Source organism: Trematomus bernacchii, unplaced genomic scaffold (assembly GCF_902827165.1).
Source record: "Trematomus bernacchii unplaced genomic scaffold, fTreBer1.1, whole genome shotgun sequence".
Taxonomy (NCBI): domain Eukaryota; kingdom Metazoa; phylum Chordata; class Actinopteri; order Perciformes; family Nototheniidae; genus Trematomus; species Trematomus bernacchii.
The window spans coordinates 2,792,655-2,812,621 of record NW_022987685.1 but is presented as its reverse complement, the minus strand read 5'-3'; the positions used below and the strand labels follow the sequence as shown (position 1 = coordinate 2,812,621).

The following is a 19,967-nucleotide window of genomic DNA, read 5'->3' as shown; positions in this document are numbered from 1 at the left end:
TTGTGGGAAGCGAAGAATTCATTTTTTTTAAACACATTTGTTTTGTCTTTAAAGAAATGATATCTTAAATGGCAGCCTGCATTTCCAAGAAAACACATTGTTAATAACCAGGAACCACTGCTGGAGTTGTAGAAGACAGAGAAACCTCAAAGTTATTTAACCAACAACCGTGTCATTGACAGAAAAACTGTTTTAAAGCTATTTAAACTAGGCTGTTGGTGTACATAAGCCCTTCTGCCATCTTTCTAATGGATAACAGAAAGACAAACAGGTTCCTATCTGACAATGGTTCAACTTTCAGATTGTATAATTCTGCTAGGACTTTTTGCAGTAAGCTGTGCTACTTACACCGTCAAACTAGGAACATAAAATGGGTTTAGGGTTAGGATATGAAGCATTCTGAGTTAGAGGGTTATCAGCTGTACATGTTATGTAACACTGTAATGTAGATGTGCACATGTGATGTTAGTGCATAAAGTAATATTCTGTATTTTATGGTCATATCTGTAAGGAAGCTGCCATCTTGACCCCAAACTCTTGATTTGTTCATTTAAAAACTAAAAACACACTGTGAAAGGGTTAAGGTTCGAAAACCAAAACACTGGCCACACCAAAAGCCAACAACACTGTTGTAGCAACCTGTCAATCACACGTTTGCTCCGCCCATAAGCATACGCTGCTTTATCGTCTATTTTACTCATAAAGAGATCATAATTTTTTAAATACACATCACGTGGTATTGAAAGACACTTGGAACTAGAGATCGATACCATGCACTTGTCAGGAAAATGTAAGGTCAGAAAAGTGATATTTAGGGTAATTTTCTTATAGACTTTGATAAAATCTGACTTTTTTGCACATGCAGGTTTTAAATCACTTTTAAACCCGGAAGTTGCAGCCTATCAAAACAAAGCTAAAAGACACTAAATGAGAGCAACTGCAGTCATTGGATAATTTACTCTGGGTTTGACATAATGACTGAGCCCTTTCATCCTGATGACCAATGAATGATAACACACACCTTCCAATCTTATTTTTACACATTTATTTTGATACCCAACTGATTATATTTACAGCATACTTTGAGTAACATTCAATATGCTTAAAACAAAATCATACAAAATAACCCGCATGTTATAAAGCTTGCATATTCCAGTATGCTTTTTTAAAATTACAATACCATTCTCTTAATGAGAAGAAGCACTTGTAGACTTCTGAGTTTGTTAGGTTCATTTCAAAATAATTTAGCAAACACCCTTTTTTGAATGTCATGCGCTTGCAAGTTGCAGTAATGTTTTTTTATTAGTTTTTTTAAAAGTAAGTGCAAATTTCTGTTCAGTTTTTGTGTGACAAACAGGTAGTGGCATTGCAGTCCATGTTGTATGTACATTTTGTAGCTTGTAAGTTAACATTCAGTATTAGTAAGAAGAGAATGACAGACGGAAAAAGCCTCTCAACTAGAGTGAACATATTTACATTAACACATTGTTTCCTTCATTTGTAGACAAACAAATGATGTCTTTTTATTTTATTCATAAATGTGAGCTATCACTTCTTCAGTGAGGAGCTTTTTAAAGTTTTAGTTGAAAAATAAAAAGTTAAATGATGTCAGTAGTACAACAACTCAGGTTGCTTTTTTTATTTGTATGTAGGTTTGTTCCCTGAAACACTTAAAGAGCTTCTATCAGTTTCTACTATAGTTAGTCTGGTCTAAAAGTTGATTCCATTCACATGTTAGTCTAAAAAGGCATTAGCTATATCCAGTCCTGAATATTTCTCCACCTCACAAACCACTGGTACCTTATTTACTGTACGCGATATAATCTATAGCACCTACAGTAACATTTGTCTCGTAACAACTACACTCTAAGGGCTGGGGTCTCACCTAGGATAATTAAAGGTTTGTGCTTTCAAGACATTCCCTGTTTGGAAAAAGCAAAGGGGTGTGATACTTCATCACGGCCAGAGGGAGGCACTGTGGGCCAATCAGGACACAGAACCCCAGAGCTGATAAGGCAACAATCACCACATGAGGGCATGAGGTAAGTGGCACACGAGGAGCAACCACACCTGTTACATGCCCTTAATGAGAACATAAGAAAATAATATGATACTTCTCTTAGGTCTTGTTGTATATTAGTTAGGGTATAAAACCATTAGGATAGGGGATATTAAACTGAAAATAGATCCAAATCATAAGAAAGTATTCCACCTTCAGGAATGTGAGCTGGATTTTTAGGAGAATACCAGCCTCCTTTTACGCTTGTCCCCCTCTTGACTCGCCCTCTCAGTCTCTGAAGTCTGAAAGACCATGGAAACAGATATTTGGACAAGGCCATCAAGCTTGAAAACTATAAGAATTCTAAACACATCTTTACCCAGCTTTTACTTGGGACGGAAAGAATGAAGGGATTGAAATTGAAAAAGTGTGTTTTTGTCCTTTTTTCCCCCCTCCACCAATCTTTCGGGGGCCATGACAAGGCCCCTCACAAGCTCAAGTCAATCATGATGTGCTCAAAGATCTGCGTGTTTCCCTTGAAGCTGGAGGTGAAGATGAAGTCCCTGCGGTCAGTGGAAACCACAGTGAAGGAGCGCGGTGCCTGGATGTACACTTCCTTGAAGCGGTCAAATAGTTTGTTCTCATCATCCCACTTGTAGATCTGCGAGAAGGTGTAATCGCTTCCCAGAGCCATGTAGTAACGCTCTTTGAAAAAAAAAGGCTGGAGAATCATGGAGCCTCGTGAGGGCAAGGCCTGGATCTCTGTAAACTGTTTGGTACCCCAACGAAGGATTTTGGAGTCACCAATATAGCGCGTCATAGCCAGGTAGAGTTCCTCCTTGATCCGGAAGTGCTTCACAGCTACAACGTCCTCCATGTGAGGGATCTCTCCCTGCAGGACAAACTTCTGGTTGCTCCGGCTCCACTGGTAGATCACAGGCACCTGCGAGCGGCTCGCCAAGATAAGGTGCGCCTTCCCATCCAAGTCCAGGAACTCTGCGTCTGTGTCGCGGTACCACTCGTGCAGCGACTGGTAGGAATAAAAGCCCTTATCGTTCCACTTGTAGAGGGTGGACAGGCCTGCTTTTGAACTGTCAGCAATCACAAAGAACCAGTCAGAGCCCACCTGGAACGCTTCAATATCATTGGGCTTGGAGATCTTGGACACCTCGATGTCCTGAAACCTGCTGAAGCTGCTTTGGTCCTCATCAAACTTGTAGATGTGGGAGCCACCAAACAGCTGAGCCACGATGACAAACACCTGGTCCTGGATGACCACTGACTTGCACCCCACAATGGACTGACCTGAAAGGCAGAGAAAATAAAATAAACGGGCCAATACCAAATTGTAAAAGGTTGTTATTGAAAAACACTTTCAAACTTCCCCAGCTCACTACTGGCTGGACAGGTTTTATGAAATGCTGCGTTTAAATATGCAAATTAGCCATTATTTTTATCAAATATGTGCTAATTTCATTTGAATACATTTCTACTACAGAAACTTGAATACCGGGTGGAAAATTCTCTATTTGTAAATTCAAACATATCAGAGTTAAAGGTTTGTACAGAGGGATTTTAGGATATTTCTTTGTATCATTCCATAGATCAGTAAAAACTGTAAACAATGGGAATGAAACTGCTGTAAGTGCTACTGAATCTACAAACACAAAAACGCAGTAAGAAAAACTCTTAAATGTGTATTTTAGATGTGTTTTCCTTCTCAAAATTCAGAAAGAAGACAAAATGGCCGACATGTTATGAAACAAAATGGCCCAAACTCTCAAAATGTAACAACAGCATCCACAGTTAAAACATTTGCCGTACCTGTGATGTTATCATAAGTCCTGAAGTTCATTTCTATGTGGTCCCACTGGAAAACCATACAGCTCTCTGCGCTGGGAGCAGCTATCGTCACATAGACGTCGTTCTTATAGCTGAATGTGTCCACAGACAGAGACTCAGATGCCAGGGACTGATGGAGGACGAAATCTGCAGAAAAGGCACATTCTGAATTTAGAAACCCCACACTTTTGCCTCCTCTTTACACTTGATGGGATGACCTGGTCGAGTGGCCTGATGCCAGTTAGAACAGAGACAAGGCCATCTGGCTCAGGTGTTTCTCACCTGTTGAGACGCACTCGTTGTGCAGGCTGGTCATATCATTGAGGCGCTTGTCCTTCATGTCCTCTGGTCCAGCACACACGACATCCGAAACCGTGGCGTTGGTGTTCTTCAGCCACGTCATCAGCCACTTCGCTCGGCAGTCACACTCGAAAGCATTGCCTCGCAGGTCCCTGCAGAAGAGAGGTACTCAGTGTCATTGCAGATGAACAAAGTAGCTAAAACATACATTAGAAGAAATGCATGGGACCCGGGATTCATTTTTGATACGGATTATGAAGAAGGAAACAGAATACAAACTCACAGCTCTATCAGTGAGTCCAAGTCGTTGAAAACGTCCCGAGGTAATGCTTTAATGTTGTTGTTTGCCAAAGACCTGGAAAATACAGCCATTGATCAATACAGAAAATGGCACCTATTAAGAAAATCATAACTCCAATGACAGAAAATGGAAAAACATGCATCATATTTATAGACTTAAGGTACAAGTAACACTTTATTGACTGGAAACACTGAAGAAAAAAATAATATTCTTGATATATACTCAATATTAATGTTCATACCCTTATTCTGAATAAAATGTGAATTATTAAGCATCACCTACAATGGTTCACAATGGCTTCATATTAACAAATGACTTTAGCGAATAAATATTACAGATGAGAGGTCTTAATGTATGGGAATGATTTTAAAGGTTGGAACATACAAGTGTGTCAAGTCCCTGAGTCCTCTGAAGGAATATTTGGATGCAGTCTCCATCTTATTACTCTCAATGAACCTGAGGACAACAACAACAACAACACATGTTAGTAATAAGCTTATGGTATGGTAACACACTCAGCACATGTCTCTGTGAATGGATGTATGAAATATGGTTCTGGTTCTGGTCAAATGTGTACAGTTTTAAACAAAATATATTACATTTGCTGAAAATATGTCTAAAAATGTTGGTTGTGGGCAAACAAGTGAAGAATATTCTTTAAACCAAATTAAATTAAACCACTAGAGGGCCTCAATTACTCTCAGAAAGAGCAAAATCCACCCAGAAAACCTCATGTTTAAGATCACGATGTGCCATTTTAACCTAATTTACAGCTAAATTAAGTAATTAAGTACAACACTCATGTTAATGCCTCTGATATATTTTTTAATAAACACTGAAATAACTTACAGATACTCCAGATGTGAGAGGCCGGAGAACGCATCGTCCCGTACAGTTGTGAGAGAATTGGAATTCAAAAGCCTGATGAATAATAAAAACACTTTAGAAGATGCTGGCTGTCAACAAGAGGCACTGTTTTATAGAGGATATTTCTACGATTTTTCTTTCAGTGATCAAAATACAGCATAATCATCCCAGCCTCATTCCAACACATGTCAAATCAAATGTGATAAGAGTAAAAAAATTTCAAGAAAAAACATCTATCCAAATCAACTGCATCCTCTATCAAACACAGGAGCAAACCACCATATTGTTCTGAAATAAAACTCCTATTTAACTCACCGAAAAGACAATCCCCTTGTGCAAAAAGTCAATTTTAAAGGTGAGACCATACGCACAAAATCATTGTTGTTGTTTTTATGCAGATAGGATTATGGACTTTAATTAAATGTCATCTTTCAGGCTCTAGTGCAAAGAAAATAGATTTAGAAGTTTATTTTCCTAACTTTGATTCAGTCAGAACATGATGCCTCATTTGCATATATAAATACAACAATTGTTTTAATTGAAAAGACAAAATGAAATGCAATTAATAACCGCAAGAGTTTAATGTTAGATCTATTAGTTGAGATGGTTCCGTATACCTGTAGTGTCTTGAAATAAAATAGCAAACGCGCTGCACTCTCATCACAAAATCAATCTGGCTGTTAATCATCATGTGTGTTATGACTTTGGTTAAACACTCTACATCTGCCACACCTTTGTTTCTGAATCACAGTCGTCACTAGTGGAGTAACTGAAGACAGATGGCCTCCAAGTATGATACGACATGTGACTGCACTGAGAGCTTTAAAAGGTGTCCAAACCTTTTAAATCCTTCCTGCTAATTGCTCTAAGATGCACCAAAGACACTTAATGCTTTACTGTGTCTGTGTTAAAACCACGCACATCAGGAAGTCAGCTACTGGACATATCTTTACTTCAAAAGCACCACAAACTTGATCAATAAAAGCCAATATTATAGCGTATTGTTGCTGTTTATAAAGGGTTTTTTATGTGTATTGCACCAAGTGGTGAATGAAATTAATGAAGTAAATGTAGGCTACTCGAGAAATCTATTTCAGAATAGATTTAGACCATTTCCATTTAATGCTGCTTTATACTCTAGGGCTAGGCTACTATTTCAAAGTAAAATATTGTACTTTTTACTACCCTGCATTTATCAAAAAGCATTCGTTTTTTAAGATTTGACGTAAAACATACGTCATCATTAAAACACAAACAATTCTTAACATTTTCAGCATTGTGAGTAGTTTTACTCATGATACTTGGCTGATAATCTGACTTTTTTTAGGGGGGTATTTCCCCAGACTGGTATGAGTACTTTTAGGATCTAAATACTGATTACATCTTTACACTTTGAGGTCTCTACCACTGTTGAATTCTTCACATTGGTTTTGCAAGTCACCAATTTGTTGTTCAATCAATCAGTGTTCCTGGTTCTGCCCTAAAAAAGGAGCCTTTGCTACGCGGTAAGGTAACTCATGCTCTAACAGAGGAATAGTGTGCTGTTGCTCTTACAGTAGCTGGAGGGATGGCATGTGAGCAAACATCGCCTCTTTGACCTCAGAGAAAGTCCCATTGACGAGGCTCCTGTAAGGAAGGAGCAGAAACGATGAGCAAATCAACATCATAGAGGACTGCATTGCTTTTCCACAGCAGCTCTTATTAAGATGATGAACATCATATAGCTAGCGACAACTGGTATCTGCTTTACGCATGAAAACATCGAGCTACTCACAGGGAATTAACGTCGTTGGGGCTAATCCTGGGGACATTGGAGGACCCGACGCAGATGATGGACTCCCTGGAGCAGCTGCATGTTGAAGGACATCGGAAAGCCTTCTTTAAATGAGCCGGCTGCGATAGGAAGCAGAGCCAAACAGAAAATAATGTCCAGATCTTGAGAGTTGGCAACATCTTTCTTGCCAGGGTTGCATGTGTGGGGTTTTTCTGAGAGCGCGAAGAGCGTTTACACCCTGCACCATGAAATGCTGCACTGACTGCCTGACATCAGCAAATCAGCTGCAGCTCCTCCGCGTGCACTCTCATTATTTATTAAGGCTCAGCTCCCGTACGGTGACTGTGGGTTAAAACAGCCATGCGCCATACATGCAGAAGAACTTCATCTAGCAATCACGGCTTTTGGGGGATATATGTTGCATTCATGGGCATTATAGTTGTATATCATGAGGCTGAGCAGATATATACTGCGTGGCTTGGAAAGACTTTAAAAACACATTTTAAATGACGTCAGGTTATCACGCGCGCACATTTTCGCATAATTTCAAATATGAAAATCAAATGCGTCATATGAAGACTCTTTATGAATTATTTCAGTCAGTGACATATTATTACTACGTTTACTTTACATACTGTACTGTACAGTACCCCCCCCCCCTCCATAAAGAGAAGGACAGCAACACAATATGAATCTGCAGTCACACTGAAACTCAACACTTTCCATTTTTACTGCTAATCTAAAAAGGTATTTATCAAAATGTAAAAATATTTAATAGAGCTCCAGAAAACTCCTCAAAATGAATGTAATCTAATAACAAATGATTGAAATGAAAGGAATTCCCAAACATCACATTTTTATTGTTTGCCTACAATAAAAATACCAGATCCTGACAAGACATGTACAACGCTGTAGAGAAACAATAATACTATTTAATGATTATTAATTTTATAGGCTTTTGAGATAAGGTAAGCAAACATATCCACTTTTTGATCATCTGTGTATGAGAATTTTCAAGGGCTTCGTGGAGCAAATTCATGTAAAAATGTGTGAAGATTTTGTAATCATTAAAAGGTACACCTTAAGAAAGATAAAACAGGCCTAAGTCAATAATATATAAGTCAGAAGCTGCCAAGGCCAATGTGGGATTTCCACTATAAAGCCTAGCCATTAGTTACTTGTGTTTGTCATAATGTGTCCTGTTTTCTTCATGATCTCTCGTGTTTGTTTTACATCAGCTGTTTCCTTAGTGCAATGCTTGCCACTGATAGATGGCTTGCATGAAAAACAGACTGTGATGCCGTGTGCAGGTCTCTTAGTGGCAGCTCTTTTCTGATTTACACACTGCAGCAGGCTTGATCAATAGAAGGGGGGTTCCTTTAAAACTGGCCTGCACAAAATAATGTGTCTGACTCTCTCCCTCAGCATCCCTGCAACCTCAGCAAAAGATGGGAAACCCTGCAAACTGGTGACGGGAGAGAAAAGACAAAAACAATCAGGAGAGCAACATTTGCACGACAGAGAGCCAGGCAGCTGATGCACTGATTCAGGATTATTTCATCCTGACTGACGACATTTGCTACCACAAAAAACAAAAAGCTGTTTTTATAATGCTTCTTCTGTGTTTTTAGGAGTACTGCCGTGTACCGAGCACTCCCTCTGTATTGTGTTAATGGTTACACTACAGCCTGGGAACAGTGAAAGTGTGCTGATCCAGCACCTTCATCTATCTGACTTCAGTCCACTCTCCCAGGGTGGATGGGCTGCTGCACATGCATCAGACCTGCATTAACAACTACAGTTTAAAAAGCGGCGTGTGCTGAATGTATACTTTGCTATCCAAAGCACACCTGGGCCCAGCACTGACGCAGCAAGAACTACTGATCAGGGTTACTATAGGAAACACAAAATGCTTTTAAAGTAAGCTTTTCAGATCAGAGCTTACTGTATGTTTGCCAACTAATGCAGGTGACACGTTTTCCTCTGAGTGAAGAATTTGAGTTTGATTTCCATATCAACGAAATCCTGCACAGTTCATGTATTTTCTTTGGATATGTACCTTCCTCAAAATCTAAACTTACCTTTTGTCTGATAAACTGAAATGTATCTTAAGCTAGCAAACACTAAAGACTGCTTTAACTTCATGAACATATTGACATTACAGAAGTAACACACGAAAGTCATGTGTAAAATATATTTTAAGTGGTTCTGTTCTCACACCAGACATCATACAAAGACCCTATGGATTATTTATAGTAAACAAAACATAGCCTTAATTCTTAGACCAACTAAAACAATTTAAGGTACATTGTAGATCTTTTTATGGCTGTGTGTATAGCCTTTTGTAAGGTCCCAACAAATGTAACTGTACTTACCTACACACATCTTAAATTCTTAATAGCAGGTTTGGTGAACATTTCCTTTACTCCACACAGCAGTGATCCATGTTTGTTGAACTAAATCGATTATCTGTTCATTATATTGTTTTCTGCTGCCTGAAAGTAAAAGAGCCGATTAAATTCACCGGCTTCAAATGGAGATAATGGCTCAACGGTTTTTATATCACATTACATCACACTGCAGAAGACATGCTGCAACATACTGCATTATCAGGCGATTTTGTTTCATATGTCAATAGTTGGAAAGGCCTAATGCATTTCCAAGAGCAGAAGGCGCATTAAGCATGCCTGTGTCTGCTAACATTAGCAGAGAATAAGAGGAACCACGGGTAATTACATTCCACTGCACTGTGGAGGCTTGAGATGGTTTAATTAAGAGAAATGACACACATAAAGTAAAGCCCCTTGTTCATCCTCAAGCTATTTTGAGTCCAAATGCCATTAGAAATTAGGTTTTTTCAATATAAACAGAAAATGCAAGTGTTCACGAACAACCACATGCTCCCGAGAAGCATTTGTATTCATTTAGCGTCCTTAAAATATCTACTAATTATACACGTTCACAGAGGAGGGAATTAATCAGTGACATCAGCCCGAGTCACTTTTGTTTTAATGAACACCTGGAGGAAGTTTCCACACCAGCTGTTGCTCCAGCCTTTGACCTCATTACAATATCTGGATTGATAATCCATCAGCCTTTTAAAAACACACAAAGTCCAGACGAGGTGAAGAAGAAGATCTCACAGTTAGAAGAACTCACTTTGTTTTCTTATTATAGTCATTCTCCAGTGGTGTCCTCCTGGCACGGTGGAAGTACAGGGAAGCTACTTTTCGCCATGTTTTTCTCTTTCTTCAGGGTCTTCAGGCACTTTTCGAGCCTTTTCATGCACAGGGTCACGTCCTCCCGCGTGATGCCCACAGCCGAGGCAGCGTTAAGGTACGGACACGGGTAAGCATCGGAGTGAGACGTGAAGCCTCGGAACGTGTGTCCACCGATGGTCTGCTCCTTGCCCAGCGGTATTACCCTACAGACAGGGGTGGAAAACAAGGATAACGTGGAACAATAATGTTATTTAGCATGTCCGGGAAATCCTTTTTTATGACTACGACCTGGCTAAAGCTGAAGCTGTTCACTTGACGGACAAATACTTGTTTTAAATCAAATTATTTGACTTGGTGATATCACATGTAATGAAGGAGATACATTGGTTAGTCAACAAAAATATTATCTACAGTAAACTAGTCATTAGAAAACAAAATATATTTAATCTAACTCCATTCTTTACTACTCGGTCAACATTTGGGAAGCGGTAGTTATAAGAATTTGTCATTGATGATGTTTTCTCGCAATTTCACTGCAAGTGCTGTGATTTTTAGGATTTGTGTTGAATTTATAGTATGGTGAATTTGTAAGCAAGCCGATCCAGCAGATGTGAGACCATTATGGAGAAGAAATGCATTCATATAATACAGAGCTCTTAATATGTTGCACATTGTTGATGTAAAAAAAAGCACTGCATGAAATAATGACCTAAATAAATCATTCGGGATATTTTAAATATTTAGATGGGCTCCCAAGCTTTGTCCATCGAAGGGGAAAATTGAGAAAATGAATTTGTTTTTCAGCTTTGAGGCAACAAAAGAACAGACCCTAACATGGTGTCAGTGTTTGTGCCCGCGGCTCCAGTGGAGACAACAGCGCTCCGTGATGGAAACATCCCGGGAAATTAGGATGGGCGGTGTAATCTTCTAAAGTGGTTGCTGTTCCCTGAGATTCAGCAGATCCATCCGGCCGATTGCCGCACAGCTCAGGCACACAAACCTAATTTTGCCTAACCTCCACACCCTCTTGTTTTCACTCCCCTCCCCATGTTCCCCTTTCCAGGCCAGATTGTGGCCCCTTTAAAAAGTGTTCATACCTAAATACAGCCTATGGTTCTTACCTGGCTCCTGACACTTGCCGGGTGAACAGCATGGAGCCCAGCTGAGTCACCGCCCCGTTGCTCTCCGCCTGGAGACCATCCAGAGACATGGCTGGGGGGGAGGGGGGGGAAGAGAGGTGCCACACCCAACACACAAACAATGATTATACTGTAAAATACATTTGATTTATAGAGTGCTTTTCAAGAAACTCACAGCCATGTTTAAGAGTGAAAATGCATAAAAAACTACACGCTACACATGAAATATCAAAATAATGTACTTGCATATGTTACAGATGCTTTAGTTAAAAAAAAAGCTATTGGCAACTATTGATAGAATTCGATTGATAGTCATTTTTCATGTTAATAATGTAAGAAAATGCAGTTTTCAGCCTCCCAAATATGCAGATCTCCTGCTTTCCTCCGTTTAAATGTAAGAATATATTTGAGTTCTGATCTGACAATGGACATGGACCATCCAAAGACCTTTGGATTTTGAGAAACTAGGATGGGCATTTTTCATTTTTCTGACATTTTATAGATCAAATGATGAGCAATCATTTCTTGCAGCACTAATATAAGTTCAGAAAATGTAGCTTTCACCATTGAAAAAACCCAAAATGTATGGACAAAATAGAGTGTGTATTCATGATGCCTGTACATGGAGCTTACCCAGGGAAATGGGGTTATGTGGGGTGTTCAGCAGCCTCTCCCCGTGTGCAGAGGCGAGACTCTTCAGCTCCTGAGCCAGCAGCAAATAAATCTCCTGCAGGACATGCGTACACAGGCAGAGGCATGGAGACACAGAAGTAGAGGGGGGGGCCATACAAAAGAGCTATAAATAGAAAACTCTGCCACAGTCTTATTTTAGCAGCAGCAGCCTCGGTTTTATTGCTAATCAAGCAAAATCTACCGGCAAGCAGACTGGTCCATGTCCAGACCCCCTCCCTTATCTCCCCCCTGTCTCCAGAGAGGCAGGAGAGGAGGAACACATGCTTTAATCCAGTGATTCTAACACCTAAATGTTTGAAATATGATGACAAGTGTTTGATTCTCAATGCAGTGTGTGTGGGCTCTGAATAAAAGGTGGAGTACACAGATGTTATGATGCCAGGACATGAAGAGGAGCCGCACAACAATAAATCAGTGTTTCTGTTGCTGGCTGCCCCAGTGAAGCGTCGCATATTAAAGCATCTGCTCTCTGCTACAGCGTGTGTGTGTGTGTGTCTCCTGCGTACTTTGCTGACTCATACTATTCTAATTCGAAAGCACCAAGAAGGAAAATATTTTCTGTCAAGAGTCGAACACAAGTGTCTCCAAGTGTCCCTTGTTCTCCAGCAACAATGGACGACTTTCTTACCCCTGCAGAGGAGGGGGTGCACGGCCACGACTCTGCAGACAATAACTGTGTGTGTGTGTGTGTGTGTGTGTGTGTGTGTGTGTGTGTGTGTGTGTGTGTGTGTGTGTGTGTGTGTGTGTGTGTGTGTGTGTGTGTGTGTGATGACTAAACCCCATCCTACCTAAAAAAACACACATCATCTGCTGGTTCTTTGCAATTTCTACCATAACGGTTACATGAGTCTGTGAATTATCAGATGAAAAGTCTGAATTATTTAAAGCTTGTGACCCTGTGGGGGATGTGGGGAAATCACTCACTTCTGCAGACACTATGGAAAACGCGTCCTGCACATTAATTATAAATAATGTGGAGCGAGGGAAATCAATAAGCTTTGATCGGGTCATCGGAGAGGCCCGAGGTATTTCCTAAATGTATATTTCTGCTACGCTTTCCCGCAGAGGGCATTGTGGGGGTTGTATGACATCTTGTAGTTGTGTCATCTTTGGGTTTCATGACCAGATTGTGATTACTTGTTTTCTTAAAGGATTTTACTGATAAACATGAGAGAAAAGAAGATTTATCATCCACAGTTCATTCTTAAAAAAAGACCGTTGATGGAGATTTAAGAGTCATTTGTTTCAGCGTCTTACCGAGGTTTGAGCATCAACATAAAACAGATAAAGTCACATGTACAGTTTGTGGAGGAGCAGTTGGGAGGTGTGAGAGTGCTGCAGTGAATCCTGTTTTAAGAGGGGGGGATGCTGCATTGTGAGAAAAGTCTGCTTTAAACGGGGGAGCCACCAGGGGATGTTTTCTGAAACTTCTGGATCAATTTCATCCTGCTATAGCACACGCCTCCCTTTACACTGACTCGCTCAAGTTCAAAGTCTCTTTCCTCAGTCAGAATGCAGGTAAAGAGACACGCACACACACACACACACACACACACACACACACACCAGGAAGTCAGAGAGAGTGATCCACTGCAATTCAATACAACTTATGTAAGCTGTTCTCGTCAGTTTTCCGGAGAGAGATGTTGACACAGCACACACAGAAACATAGTCAGGCTGACATTGCCGCAGTATTTTCCTTCTACCAATCCATGTTGTTTTTATCACACCATCTGGAATATGACTGTTTTTTTTATATTAATAATTACATTTATTTCCCCTTCCTTCCAATCTCGCTTTCCCAACGCCTCATACACAAGTTAAAATCTGATATTGTGGACATGGAAGCATCCTGCAGATATAAAACTCCGCCTGAAAGACATGATTAAATAAATGTGGTATTGTGAGCTGATGTGTGCACGCTCTCACCTTCCTCTCTGACAGGAGCTTCTTGTAGCCGCTGGCTCCCAGGGTGAGGAGGGTGATGAGGACGTCCAGGGAAGGAGAGGCGGACGCTCGACCTGGACAAAAGGGGACATCAAGTGACTTTGTGCATACAGTAACTGATTATAGGTAGAGATATCTACTCCTCATATTAACCTCGAGGACAAAATAAGCATTGGTGGCCGTAAAGGTAAAGCATCACATGAGTTCTTTTTCAAATCCCTGACAAAATATCAGGGATAAACCAAATACTTTAAAGTGGCCCTATCATGCTATATTTGAATAATATATTGTAGGGCCATACCTATATAAAACATGTCTGTGAAGTTTTCTTTTCAAAATACCAAACAGATCATGCATTTTAGCCATGCCTCATTTCGCTCCATTTGCTCTTTTCCAGCTCTGTTTTTGCAAGGGCTGATTCTGTGAGAAGTCTTCTTCACTGCTTTTGTGACTACAGCGCCACTTAAAGGCCTGGCATATGTATTACAGCGTCTCCAGCGCTTTCGAGCAGCAACGGCCGTGGCCCAACCCCCCATTCCCCTGATAGGTGGAGAGTTGCCCATATAGGCAGAGCTCCCTGTTTCTGACGTCAGAACAATTTCAAATCTGTATCAGATCCGTTGCAGCCCCGTTTTTAGAGATTTGGGTATGGAGGAAAAGAGAGAGGGTTGTGTTTTCTGACACTTGGTGAGTTCCCTGACACACCGGGGACACATATTCATGTATAAAAGACGTACAAAAGTGCATTTTGCATGATAGGTCCCCTTTAAAGCTTAATTAATACATTTGACATTCAAATTGTAAGTCCACAATTAAATGCTGTGCAGCTTTCTTGTGTAGGTCTACTGATCATGTTTAAAGGCAGTGTGTGTGCACAGCTGCAGATAAAAATGAGGCTACAGTAATCTTATTTATATTATACTATTTGCAAAACATTTTTACCAGTGTCGTCAAATCAAACATTTAAAATAACTCAAAAGCATTGTAAGATCCAAAAGTGTATTTATTTATTTATTGATAAAAAAGGTTAAGAAACTAATAAAAAGTGATCAGTTTGAAAAGCAGTTGGGTATAGAAATACAACAAATATTTTAAAATGTCTGATTATAATATTTGTTTTTGTTTCTGTGAGCTCATATGTCAGAGAATGTTTTTGTTCTGATTCAAAATAAATTCCCTCCCAATAACTGGGTTCATATCCCTCATTCCACTAGATTGTAATAGGTGTCCATGTGATAATCATTTAGAGGAAACGTTTTGCAATAAATAAATCGTGAAAAAAATAAAAATAAAGAAATCCCACTTGACTCACCTGGGTACATCTGGCTGATCTCCTGTACGAAGGACTCGTCGAAGCCTGCGATGATGGCGCCACCTACTGGAACCATGAAGTTCTTGTCCAAGCTCTGCACAAAGGCGTCAATTCTTCCGACACGAGCCCCCTGACGACAGACAGCCAACACCAAACTGTCACCAACGGGTAAAGTGCATATGAGGGCCAATTACAAGCGATATAGTGTGTGGAACCCACCTGTTGGATGAGGTGCATGCATTTAGACGATTGCACTCCGTATGCATTGTTCACAATGTGGGGAATGTTCTGTTTGGCACACAGAATGGACAGCTCCTCCAGCCTATAGGACAAGATCATAAACAATCATCAGAATTCATTCACTTTTGATCCGAATTTGGCTAATTAATTTGTCATAGCAGCGTAAACAAGGGCTTGAGCATTAATTAAAAATAAAATTAATTAGAAAATAAACATTAAGAGTAAAACATACTTATCAACAGTGAAACATAAATATTTATAGGGTGTCTCAATCAAATTTAACAATATAAACATGTAGATAAGTTGGTATACACTATATTAGACCTAGTAAATACTCAAAAATGTAAACATAGGATACTATTCACATTATACGAGTGTTAAAAATGAATAATTTCTTAGTACTTCCTGTTGTACCAGGCTTCCCCTTCCCAAGGTTACCCTCAATTCTGTCGAGCTCTCATTGGCTGCAATCCAAAAACTGTCAGCAAGCGGGAAATCTAGGCTAAGGTCTTCAGTGTGGGGTAGGTGAAAGGCTGTGAATGAACATTATTCACCTGTCGGGGACCCGCGGGGCGAAGCAGGAAGTAGTTGAATGAACACACAGGATGTTCTCGGCTCCGAGCTCCTCGATCTTGCGCTCAACTGCTTCCAGGTCTGTCCGCAGCTCATCGCCCTCCAGAACGTTCTCCACCACCACCGGCTCAAATCCTGAGGAAACAGTGAAGTAAGAGCAGGAGGCGGAGGAAGCCCTGTGATGATGTTATGAGGAAGGAACACATGTCTAACTAGCATCGGGGAGAAAATGCCAACAGAAAGTGCAAAGATTGTGTCTGTCATCACATACTTCAACAAATATGCTTTACATGGCACCATTTCAGATATATTCTCCAAGAAATGGCCATCTGCTGCCATATTTCTGTCTGTGTGAGCAGGAAGTGAGGGTGACTGATGGGATTTTCACCTGCTGTGATCATGGCTTTGAAACAGGACTTCTGGTCGATGCGAGGCCAAATGATGTAGCGAGCTTTGGGTCTTCGGTGGCGAAGGGTCAGGAAGCACAGAGTCAAGCTCATTCCTGTTGCCAAGGGAACTACAAAGCAGCTGGCCACACTCCGGACACCTGAGGAGCAACGCATGGTTATAAAAATGTATTTTTTTTGTACTGTAAACTGAATCCTAACGCAAAGGTTAATTTTATTTTTGTATTTTGATCAAGAGGTTTGCTATATGAACAACTTTGTGCTCTAGTAAACAATTTTAGTCTTTTTTCTTTTGTTGTAAATATATGAATGGTGATGACACAGCAAAAGAGGTCACACCCACAAAGCATAATAAACATCCAATAAATTAATGCAAGGGCATGACTTCATCTGTTTTTTCCCGGTCTAAGCACATCTTTCAGTGGCTTCAACATAACAAAAATAAAACACATTCCTTGATACAAATATTCAATTTTCTTGCAAAGTAGTTTTCATAATAAATACACACCTGAGAGCTTTAAGATGTCCAACACCACAGAGTTGGTGAGCTTGTTGAGCAGACTGGATCCTGCAGCTTTGGGCTGGACGGCAGCGATGTCACCTGACCGACCGATGCCATGGATCAACCTTCAAAACAAACAGGAAGCGTTCAACATTCACTGGACACTAGAGAAGATTTGTATTACTTCTGATCATTTTGAGTACTATATTGAGTAGAGCCCAAGCGTTATTAGTATGGGCAATGTGAACTTATCATACACGAGTAAGTTTACAGTGTTATTGTTGGCTAGGCACAATTAAGATGTTTTTAACACTTAAATACACAGCCTTATTTGGTTGAAACTCTTAAATAACTAATATAATTAGGAGCCTCATCACATACTCTTATGAAAAAATAATCTATGTAGGTTTCCCACAGCATGAAGGAAGCTAGATTCAACACTTTTTTTTGTATTCCCCCCAACAATTTTACAGGCAACTTAATCCGGATCGGCATAACGTTATATATTTATTTTAAACAGATGTTGACTGTGTTAATTCCCTAAAAAAATTAAACTGCCTGTAAATACCTGTCCCCCTTTTTTCAGATTTTAGAAGGCAATGACCGAAAGAAAACATCATAAAACCGTACTTCCCATAACTGAGCAACTAAAAGACTTTTAAAAGGGATTATTTTAAGACAATTTAATAGGAATCGGGACCTAATTTCAGATCAATTAATTCAATGACTTTGCTATTTTTATAAAAATAAAGAGAACCCTGATAACGACCAAATTGTATTAAGTCACATCAATATCTGCCTCACAAAGCTATATTACTGGGATCAAATGTTGTGTGGCATAAAATGAGCTATACAAATTTAGAGACCTAATTCAATCTACCTAAATCTATCTAGTAAAAATATGTGTATTTTCGCATTGGACACAACATTATACAGATGTGTGTTATAAAAGGTCAAACTTGTAGTGTCTCCTGGCCACGAGGCTGGAGGCCACGCGGCCCTCCCTCTCTCCGACCCCGCAGTTTCCCAGGAAGTTATTACTGTCCATCACAGCCAGCTCGCTGAGGAAGAGCTCCACGGTGCTCTCACTCCATCCCTCCTCTGGACACTTTCCCTGTGACACACAATGAGAGAAGCTGATGAATCTGCAGCGACCTTAAGGAGACATGAAGCTGAGGACGGTACCTGCTCCAGCAAGAGTCTGATCAGCTGCTCATGGCTGCGGCGCGCCTGACTGCCCTGTCGAACGTAAGAGGTCGACACGATCTTCTCACTCAGGCTGAAATTCTCACTGTTCATCTCTGGAAAACAAATATGTTGAGATCACTCCAAAGGCACATCATTTCAATATATGAATTTAATTGTGCTTGATATTTCAGTTCAGTGGAAAATAAGTGTAATTGTATCCACTTTTGGTCTCATGTTTTAAAAATAAGCAGGTATTTAGCTTGTTACTTTTATATCATATTTAAATACTGTTGGTCTATAAGTATTAAGACATTATAGTACCAAAAGTATCAAAAATGAAACGAGAAACCAGGGAACACAGACTTGTATGAACGTAAAGAACAACACGTTTAAAGACAACTCCTTGGACATTTTAATGACAATATTGTTTTTAATTGGTTCATCTGCATAATATGTTTTAGAGCAATTCTTGGTCTGTAAATGTCAGAAAACAAAGGAAATTGTACACACAGTTAAGTTTCTCAAACCCAAGTTGTTCTCTTTTTTTGCATTGAAAAGAATAGTGATCCGACTATTCGTTCAGACGATCACAATGGATATAAACATGTGGCTTTGCTGTGTAAAATAATCCCCAACAGTTTGATTTGAGGGTGTGTATGATCCTGACTTTAGGTGAAGCAGTATTATATGTATTTAAGGTTTGTCAAATGAATGCATAATTGCAGCTTATGAACAATACAATTGAGAAAAACATACACATTTAAGTTTTCTTGGGGAAATAATGCGATTGCACACTGAAAAGCTGCAAGGCTGTGGGGAAATAATTAAACAAAATTCTGCATTTACATCTGATCATTGTAAGCCTACTATAAAAGAGATGTTTACTGTCAGTGAGGCCTGGGAAAATAAAGTATTAGATACATGGTAAGGCTACATGTTTATCTTTCCTATTAAGACAGGTTTAGTGTCTCATTCAGACCATGTTTAATCTCGAGTAGAAGCATATTCAAACAGGAAACGCGGTCTTATACCGTTGTTAAAAAAATACAAAAGTTGTGAATTTTTTAATTATTGCTAAAGTTAGCATGTCTACAATTCTGATTACAAGCTACCTCTAGTTGTTTACCTCTTAGCATAGCTGCTAGCAGCTCGTGTCGGCTAAGCTAATGTTTTCACACGAGGAACAAGAGCGTGCAGCTTAACAGGGATGATTTAGTAATTGACCGTTTATTATTATCAATAAATAAAAAAGATATCTTCTTACCTGACAGCTTTCAAACCAGCCTCCCAACTACAGGCATGAGCATACAGCAGGAGGAAGCAGCTTCTTCGTGTTCATTAAAGAAAGTGCAGCTAACAACCAGAGTGTTGCACTGCCGCCCCCTGCTGGAGGAAAGTAACTACTGCGGTCACATCAGCCTGCTCCACTTCCACCTTACTCAAGCACTCTTTATTATTCCTGCCATTCATTTATGCTTATAATTATATAATTTATAACACCACGAGTGAGTTATTCATATAAAAAAAAAGCCTAAAGATGTAATAGGTCATTTTGCAACTGTGACAAGACTTGAAGTGTTTTCTTGTTTGCAAACAACAAATTGTGGTCATATTTTTTATTCAATCATTAGAAAATGGACAACAAAATATTACAGCTTTCAA

At 39.7% G+C, this 19,967-nt stretch overlaps 2 protein-coding genes across 4 annotated transcripts; both read right to left on the bottom strand.

Moving 5' to 3' along the window:
- Positions 1 to 1,030: 1,030 nt before the first annotated feature.
- On the bottom strand, positions 1,031 to 7,594 carry LOC117487930 (leucine-rich repeat LGI family member 2-like). Its single transcript, XM_034136715.1, has 8 exons — positions 7,084 to 7,594; positions 6,864 to 6,935; positions 5,292 to 5,363; positions 4,827 to 4,898; positions 4,425 to 4,496; positions 4,124 to 4,293; positions 3,824 to 3,988; positions 1,031 to 3,304 (listed from the first exon to the last, which is right to left on the bottom strand). Exons 1-8 carry the CDS (start codon positions 7,260 to 7,262, stop codon positions 2,487 to 2,489), a joined length of 1,620 nt encoding a protein of 539 aa, XP_033992606.1. The 5' UTR covers positions 7,263 to 7,594; the 3' UTR covers positions 1,031 to 2,486.
- On the bottom strand, positions 7,187 to 19,696 carry sepsecs (Sep (O-phosphoserine) tRNA:Sec (selenocysteine) tRNA synthase). 3 transcript variants are annotated; one of them, XM_034136724.1, is made up of 13 exons: positions 19,570 to 19,696; positions 18,303 to 18,418; positions 18,077 to 18,231; positions 17,124 to 17,242; positions 16,597 to 16,755; positions 16,190 to 16,343; positions 15,615 to 15,717; positions 15,396 to 15,525; positions 14,066 to 14,157; positions 12,077 to 12,170; positions 11,426 to 11,516; positions 10,243 to 10,507; positions 7,187 to 7,202 (listed from the first exon to the last, which is right to left on the bottom strand). In XM_034136724.1, the coding sequence occupies exons 2-12, from the start codon at positions 18,414 to 18,416 to the stop codon at positions 10,261 to 10,263; spliced, it is 1,458 nt and encodes a 485-aa protein (XP_033992615.1). In that variant the 5' UTR covers positions 18,417 to 18,418; positions 19,570 to 19,696; the 3' UTR covers positions 7,187 to 7,202; positions 10,243 to 10,260. The 3 variants fall into 3 exon arrangements, with proteins under 3 accessions (XP_033992615.1, XP_033992614.1, XP_033992613.1); XM_034136723.1 differs by lacking the exon at positions 7,187 to 7,202 and adding an exon at positions 8,276 to 8,548; XM_034136722.1 differs by lacking the exon at positions 7,187 to 7,202 and having other exon boundaries at positions 9,852 to 10,507; positions 19,570 to 19,695.
- Between the last annotated feature and the right edge of the window lie 271 nt (positions 19,697 to 19,967).

Excerpts from the sequence above, each read along its gene's own strand:
- sepsecs (XM_034136724.1), bottom strand. The coding sequence starts at position 18,416 with ATGAACAGTGAGAATTTCAGCCTGAGTGAGAAGATCGTGTCGACCTCT. Across the intron at positions 16,344-16,596 it reads CAAAGCCATGATCACAGCAG|GATTTGAGCCGGTGGTGGTG; the intron begins GTGAAAATCCCA and ends CTGTTTCCTCAG. Across the intron at positions 14,158-15,395 it reads GATCAGCCAGATGTACCCAG|GTCGAGCGTCCGCCTCTCCT; the intron begins GTGAGTCAAGTG and ends CCTTTTGTCCAG.
- LOC117487930 (XM_034136715.1), bottom strand. The coding sequence starts at position 7,262 with ATGTTGCCAACTCTCAAGATCTGGACATTATTTTCTGTTTGGCTCTGC. Across the intron at positions 4,497-4,826 it reads CTCAGGGACTTGACACACTT|GTCTTTGGCAAACAACAACA; the intron begins GTATGTTCCAAC and ends TGTATTTTCCAG. Across the intron at positions 4,294-4,424 it reads TTGGACTCACTGATAGAGCT|GGACCTGCGAGGCAATGCTT; the intron begins GTGAGTTTGTAT and ends TCTCTTCTGCAG.